General features: G+C 32.8%; 1 protein-coding gene across 1 annotated transcript; it reads left to right on the plus strand.

The window, feature by feature from the left end:
- Window positions 1–389: 389 nt before the first annotated feature.
- Window positions 390–6,811, plus strand: LOC120086607 (probable galactinol--sucrose galactosyltransferase 1). The gene is made up of 13 exons (XM_039043339.1): window positions 390–1,019; window positions 1,101–1,351; window positions 1,648–1,738; window positions 4,097–4,145; window positions 4,247–4,338; window positions 4,420–4,527; window positions 4,610–4,744; window positions 4,831–5,241; window positions 5,328–5,469; window positions 5,555–5,622; window positions 5,699–5,833; window positions 5,926–6,143; window positions 6,241–6,811. The coding sequence occupies exons 1-13, from the start codon at window positions 619–621 to the stop codon at window positions 6,612–6,614; spliced, it is 2,475 nt and encodes an 824-aa protein (XP_038899267.1). The 5' UTR covers window positions 390–618; the 3' UTR covers window positions 6,615–6,811.
- The last annotated feature ends 622 nt before the right edge of the window (window positions 6,812–7,433 follow it).

The following is a 7,433-nucleotide window of genomic DNA, read 5'->3' on the forward strand; positions in this document are numbered from 1 at the left end:
CTCGATCAAAGCGACTTTAAAATGACCAAAATAGACAGAAGTAATTAAAATATAAGTTAAAAATTCAAAATATCATCCAATCTTGTACATTGAGTTACATTTTAGTATTTAATTTTTGAACTGTCCAAATTTAATAGGATAAAAACAGAAACAAAAAACGCTCACGTGGTTTTGACCCTAGTGGATAGTTTTCACCCATCTAAGAGGAGCCAGGTCAGGTTCAAGTTGAACCAATATTTAGATATTTGTTTTGTTAGGTTTCCGGTGATACGCCCATTCTTCAAACCAAAATATTGAACCACGTGAACACAAATTTAAATAATAATAATAATAATAAAACAAATAAATAATAATTTTCCCTACAAAAACCAACGGTTGTGATTCATTTGATCTCCACCAGCACAGCAACTCACATGGAAATCCCCAGTCCGTGAACATGCCTCTGTTCTAGTTCTTCTTCTTCCCCGAAAAGCTCATTAGGGTTTTTGTTTTTTTTGTTTTTTTAAATTTAATTTAATTTAATCTTTTGTTATTTTTCCCAACTACCATCGCACGCCTTTTTGCTTCCCCTTTCTTCTTCAACAGATTTCCTTCATTTCTGCTATAAATACTCCATTTATGTCGTCTTTACTACAACACCTTCGTTTTCCTTCACCCCTTTTTCCCTTTTCCCATTCCTCTCTGTTACTCCGTTTCTCTCTATCCTCTCTACGTTCTTCTTCTTCTTCTTCTTCTTCTTCTTGTTATTGTTCGTTTTCGCCGGAGTTGCTTCCAGTTGCGGCGGCGGTGGTTAGGAAGAGATTACAAGAGAATAACAAGAACACCACCATGACGGTTGGTGCTGGAATTACTTTATCCGATGCGAATTTGACAGTGTTGGGAAATCGCGTTTTGTCTGATGTTCATAATAACATTACTCTCACGGCGGCGCCGGGCAGCGGCGTGATGAATGGCGCCTTCATTGGAGTTCAATCTGATCAGATCGGTAGCCGTCGAGTTTTTCCTGTTGGGAAATTGATGTATGTTTTTTCGTTTTTGTTCTTGCAATTGATTTTAGGTTAAATCTGGGGGGAAACTAAATCAGGTGTTTGATTTTGCAGAGGATTGAGATTCTTGTGTGCTTTTCGATTCAAATTGTGGTGGATGACTCAAAGAATGGGGTCTTCTGGCCAAGAAATTCCATTCGAGACTCAATTTCTGGTGGTGGAAGCACGTGACGGCTCTAACATTGCCGGAAATGAAGAGGAGGGCGCCGCCGTGTATACTGTGTTTCTTCCTATTCTTGAAGGCGATTTCAGAGCTGTTCTTCAGGGGAATGAAAATAATGAACTCGAAATCTGTTTGGAAAGTGGTGAGAATTAAGAAATAAGAAATTCATCCTCAACCAAATCGGAAAAAACTTCGAATCAAGAAATTTAAACGAAATGGAATTAAATGGATTTAATAATATGGCCCTGAACATTGAACTGGATTATGGATCATCTTCAACTATATGCAACTCAAATATGAGATTGGCAATTGAATCTATGGACTGTATGATTAAACGATGTTGATTCATATCAATAGTAAAGTTAAAACTGGTTATTGACTCCAAAATTAAATGAACAAAAAGAAAAAGGGTTGAATTGAATGATTGGTTGGTTGCAGGAGATCCAAGTGTAGATGGATTTGAGGGTAGCCATCTGGTGTTTGTGGGTGCTGGATCAGATCCCTTTGAAACTATTACATATGCAGTCAAGTAAGTTTTAATACTTTCAATTTTCGTTTCCATTGGATTTATGTTTCTTTCAATTAGTTTAACTGTTGAATATAGTTAGATTAACCCATTTGATAATTTCTCGTTCCTCATTTCTTTTACCTGCTCGTATCTTCTTATATGAATATGCTAAATGACTATTTTTCTTTCTTATTTCTTTTTAGAAATATCAAAATCAAAATTTATTTGATTTCTATTTCTTATTTTAAGTGTTTTTTTAATCTTTTTATAATTTAAATATAATCTAATTATATATTAAAAAAACATAATATGCATCGAGATGTATTAATAAGAACTTATCAAAAGTTGTTTATATTGTCTTATATAAATAAGTCCATGCAATTAACTGCAGTTAAGAGCAATAATGGAATTATTTTTCCTTTAAATGTTACTAAAATTTGATATGCAATGTTATTGTTATCTTTCATTCTAGTAATTTTTTTATAGAAAATAACTTAGATCCAACTCAATTGTACTGCTCTGTATATATTGTTGTTGAAAATATTAAAATATACATATAGCAAAATTTAAGTTTAAAATCAAAATAAAAATGAGTATGATTCAATTGACATAAAGTTTGTATTAATAGCCTAGATTTAGAGTTTTGATTCTTTTAGGAAAAAACAAAATCAAAATGTATATAGATATTGTAAAATTTAAATTTTATAGCTCATAATGAAAATATAAAATTTTAAAATTAGAATAATATGTAAGTATAGATGTCAAAATTAAGAAATAAATTAAGCTAATGGATAAATATATATATTATAAAGCTAAAAAAAATAAAGTAATAAGTAGAAAGTAAAAAGATAGAAATTATATAAAAAAATAAAGTAATGTTTAATAAAGCTATAGGTTTTGGGCCAGGGCCAGCCAGCACGCCCATAGGACAGTTGCCAAAATTGTCACGGAGTAGCAACATCATAAAAATTAAAAAAGGAACAAGTTTCTAGAATCGTTTTTAAACACCCTCCCCCCAAAAAAAAAAAAAAAAAACTTTTAGAAATATTTTTCTAAATCTTAGGAGACGAAAAATAGAAGTAGTTATCAAACAACAATGTATGATTTTTTGCCGATTGGGTTTTGGTTTTCATTTTTTTTTAAATTTCTTTTCTTTCTCTTGGTTTTCTGTTTTCTTTTTCTTTTTTTTTTAAAAATTTTTAAATTCAAAAGATGTTAAGAAATTTCCAAAAAAGAAAGTTTCCAAAAACCGTTTTTGAAAACTCGCACATATATTTTACAAACTTTGATGGCTAATGATAACATTTGGTTGTGGTCTAATGGTTAGCATACCAAAATTTCACTCTCCAAGCTTAAATATTTTTTTAATTAATTTCAAAATCAAAGTTAAAATGGCTGGAAAGTATAAATAAAATTGAGTTTTTTTTTTAAAAAAATAAAAATAAAAAACCACAACCATTCATGAGAGTGAGGTTTTTTTTTTCCGTAAATGACATCATCTTAATAAAATGATGTCTTTTTTTTTTTAAAGATGTAACTATTTGAATTGTTGCAAGTAATCAATAAATATGCAATTTTCTTATTCTTTTAAAAGCATTTAAATGACTTGTAAAATTGTTTATTTGAAATGCATCGAGTACTCTATAAATATGTAATTTTTTTTGTTGATTTAAAAACATATTAAAGTATAAAGAATTGTTCCTCTATTTTATAAACAATTTCTCACACATTGTAGTATTGCATATTAGTAATCCATCATATCTTGAGAGAGAATTGTTCATGACACCTTTAGAATCATAGAGAAAATAAAATTATTTTAAAGAAACAACATGGATTCATTGGGTTCAAATTAATTGTTTTATCCTTATTCTCCTATAATTTGGTCTTACAAAAATGAAACAATTTTCTTATTATTTCTCAATATGTTTATTGTTTTTTTTTCTACGTTTAATTTGTGATTAATTAGGGCTTAAATATTGACATGTGGTTTTTTTTTAGAAAAAAAATTAAAGATAAGTATGGTTACGAATATTATATGGAAAAATATTACAAAAATAGTTTGCTTTTATTTTTTATTAAAAGAATAAACTAAAAATGTCATTAAAATTTATTTTTATTTGTAAAAAATAGAAAAAAAGCATAATTATAAAACATATATATATTTTTTTGTTTTCCATGGTTACAAAATAGAAAACCAAAACTAATTACAAAATATGTTTTTGGCTTTTTTTTTTGTTTTTAAAAAACAGAAAACGAAACGGATATGGTATTGTTTTTTAAAATCTGAAAACCAAAAACCATAATGTTATCATATGGGACCTTGGAGTAGATTAATTTTTCAGTGGCTAAAGTTTTGTTTCGTTTCGTTTCATTATATAGGTCTGTTGAGAAGCATTTACAGACTTTTGCTCATCGTGAGAGGAAGAAGGTACTTCCATCATCCCCCAATGAAACACATTTCCTTCATTCAAGCTTTCGATCACTTATGGATCAATATTGTTTAACAATTGTATGTTTAACGGTTGCCAGATGCCTGATATTTTGAACTGGTTCGGCTGGTGCACGTGGGATGCTTTCTACACTGATGTCAATTCAGATGGGGTGAAGAAGGGCCTTGAGAGGTATTTTCAACAAGACAACATATTCCTCAACTCTTTAAATTTAATCTTGGCAAACAATTTATTGATACTTGAATTTTACAGCTTTGAGAGTGGGGGAATTCCTCCCAAGTTTGTCATCATCGATGATGGATGGCAATCAGTTGCCAAGGATTCTACTAGTGCCGATTGCAAAGCTGATAACACCGCCAAGTAAGTTGTTAATCTTGAATGATGTTCGATTTTCTTTGTTAGTCAGAAGCTAGTCGAGCTAACCCCATCGTTCTTTATTCAGCTTTGCAAACAGGTTAACAAACATAAAAGAGAATTACAAATTTCAGAAAGATGGCAAAGAGGGTGAAAGAATTGAGAACCCTGCGCTTGGTCTTCAGCATATTGTGTCCTACATGAAAGAGAAGCACGCAGCGAAGTACGCCTTCCGAAAGCGATTTCTTTTGTAGTTTACATTGGTTGCATAATGAGATTCTCACGTGTTTCTTGATTATTCTCTGCTAGGTATGTGTATGTTTGGCATGCGATAACTGGCTACTGGGGTGGTGTGAGTTCTGGAGTTAAAGAGATGGAACAATATGAGTCTAAGATTGAATTCCCCGTTGCATCTCCCGGGGTTGAATCGAACGAGCCATGTGATGCTTTGAATAGCATCACGAAAACTGGACTTGGCCTTGTGAACCCTGAAAAAGTTTTCAACTTCTACAATGAACAACACTCGTATCTTGCATCTGCTGGTGTCGATGGAGTTAAGGTTGATGTTCAAAACATTCTCGAGACGCTTGGGGCAGGCCATGGTGGAAGAGTTAAACTTGCTAGAAAATACCACCAGGCTCTCGAGGCATCAATTGCACGAAATTTTCATGATAACGGAATCATTTCGTGCATGAGTCATAATACTGATGGTTTATACAGGTGACCTTCATCTTTCATATTTGATAATCATGTATAGATGTGCGTGTTTCAAAGCCTCAATGGTTTGATGTTTACAATTTCCTCAGTTCAAAGCGGAATGCTGTTATTCGAGCATCGGACGATTTTTGGCCAAGAGATCCAGCGTCTCACACGATTCATATAGCATCAGTTGCTTACAACTCCTTATTTCTTGGGGAGTTTATGCAACCAGACTGGGATATGTTCCATGTAAGGACAAGTTATTGTTGTTTTTTCAGCATCAATTTTGTTGATGACTTGTCGGATTCTAACTTGAAAACATTATTAATTTCAGAGTCTTCATCCTATGGCCGAATATCACGGAGCAGCTCGTGCCGTGGGAGGATGTGCTATATATGTCAGGTATGATTTGCAAACCATCTGATGACTTCAAGCAAATAATTCTTATACTCTGATTTTAACGAACGTTATTGTACAGTGACAAGCCTGGTCAACATGACTTCAATCTTTTGAAGAAGCTTGTGCTCTCAGATGGTTCTATTCTAAGAGCTAAGCTACCCGGAAGACCAACAAAGGACTGCCTATTTACGGATCCGGCTAGAGATGGAAAAAGGTTTGTCTAAAGTCTATTATCGACACGTCGATATAAACAGGTCACTAGATTTCATTGCAGAGCTGTATTCTAAAGCAGTTCTAATTTTGCAGTCTATTGAAGATTTGGAATTTGAATGATCTTTCGGGTGTCGTTGGGGTCTTTAACTGCCAAGGAGCAGGATGGTGTAAGGTTGGAAAGAAGAACCTCATTCACGAAGAAAATCCCGGCACGATCACGGGGGTTATTCGGTCAAAAGATGTTAGTTATCTATGGAAAATAGCAGGCGAGTCTTGGACAGGGGATGCAGTGATATTCTCCCATCTTGCTGGTGAGTCTTTGTTTGCATAGATGGCCCTTTAATCAGATATACTCGACTCAATTCATCGTTAGATCGTAAATTTACATTGTATGATCTCGCATTGCAGGAGAAGTTGTTTACCTGCCACAGGATGCATCGATGCCCATAACGTTGAAACCTCGGGAATACGATGTCTTCACGGTTGTTCCTGTCAAGGAACTGGTTAATGACATCAAGTTTGCTCCCATAGGTTTAATCAAGATGTTCAACTCTGGAGGAGCTGTGAAAGAATTGAACCATCAGCCTGGAAGTTCAAATGTATCATTGAAAGTTCGTGGTTCCGGGCCATTCGGGGCGTATTCCTCTAGCAAACCGAAGCGAGTAGCAGTCGACTCGGAGGAGGTAGAGTTCATATATGATGATGAGAGTGGTTTGATCACCATTGACTTGAGGGTGCCAGAGAAAGAGTTGTATCTTTGGGACATAAGCATTGAACTATAGAACAAAATTAAGAACAGTGATTCTTTTCTTGAATATTTCTCAGGGGTGAGAGGGGATTTTGTGTTTGCTGAGAGATGGAAATATTCTTTTTTTTTGGATTTTTTTTTCTTATGTAACCCCTTTTGTAAACCCATTTAATAATGGGAATAATTCTAATTTTAATAAGATTAAAGAACTATATTGGTTCTTCGACATTTTTTCTTTGTGTCATGAACTTAATTTCTATTTAATTCCTTAAGATCTTAAATCGATGCTTGACAAGTTCTTTGTATATTTGTTTAATGCATAACTTACATGCTTTCATAGACACTCTTGAGGTTATTTAGGGTTGTTTGGATTAAGACAGTAAAAATAGTTACCAAAAATTCAAATAGCCAACCCTCCAAAGGGGTGTTTTTCGTTATTTAAAAAAAAAGTATTTGGACTAAGTTAGTTATTATAGTTAATGGTTACTATAATTCATATGTTATAATAATTTGTAGGTTGTAATAGTCTGTATTTAGAGTACAGACCATCTCAATCTGGGTATGAAATACTTAACCTATCTATCAATTATTTTTAATAGTTTGTTTTCCAGATATGTCACAATCCGAGCCATTTAGACCAATTGGAAGTCGATGAAAAGCAATAGATTTGGTACATTTTTTTAATGATTTTAAATTTGATTATTTTATCAACTTAGGTAGGTTTTATTTTATTATTATTTTGGTTGGTTTGTTTTTGTGATTTGGTTGTTTTTACTCTTTTCTTTTTAATGATTTATAATTGTACTATATTTCTAAGGTTGATTAATTTTCTCAAAACTCAATCCAACGGCAA

Source organism: Benincasa hispida, chromosome 9 (genome assembly GCF_009727055.1).
Source record: "Benincasa hispida cultivar B227 chromosome 9, ASM972705v1, whole genome shotgun sequence".
Classification (NCBI taxonomy): Eukaryota; Viridiplantae; Streptophyta; class Magnoliopsida; order Cucurbitales; family Cucurbitaceae; genus Benincasa; species Benincasa hispida.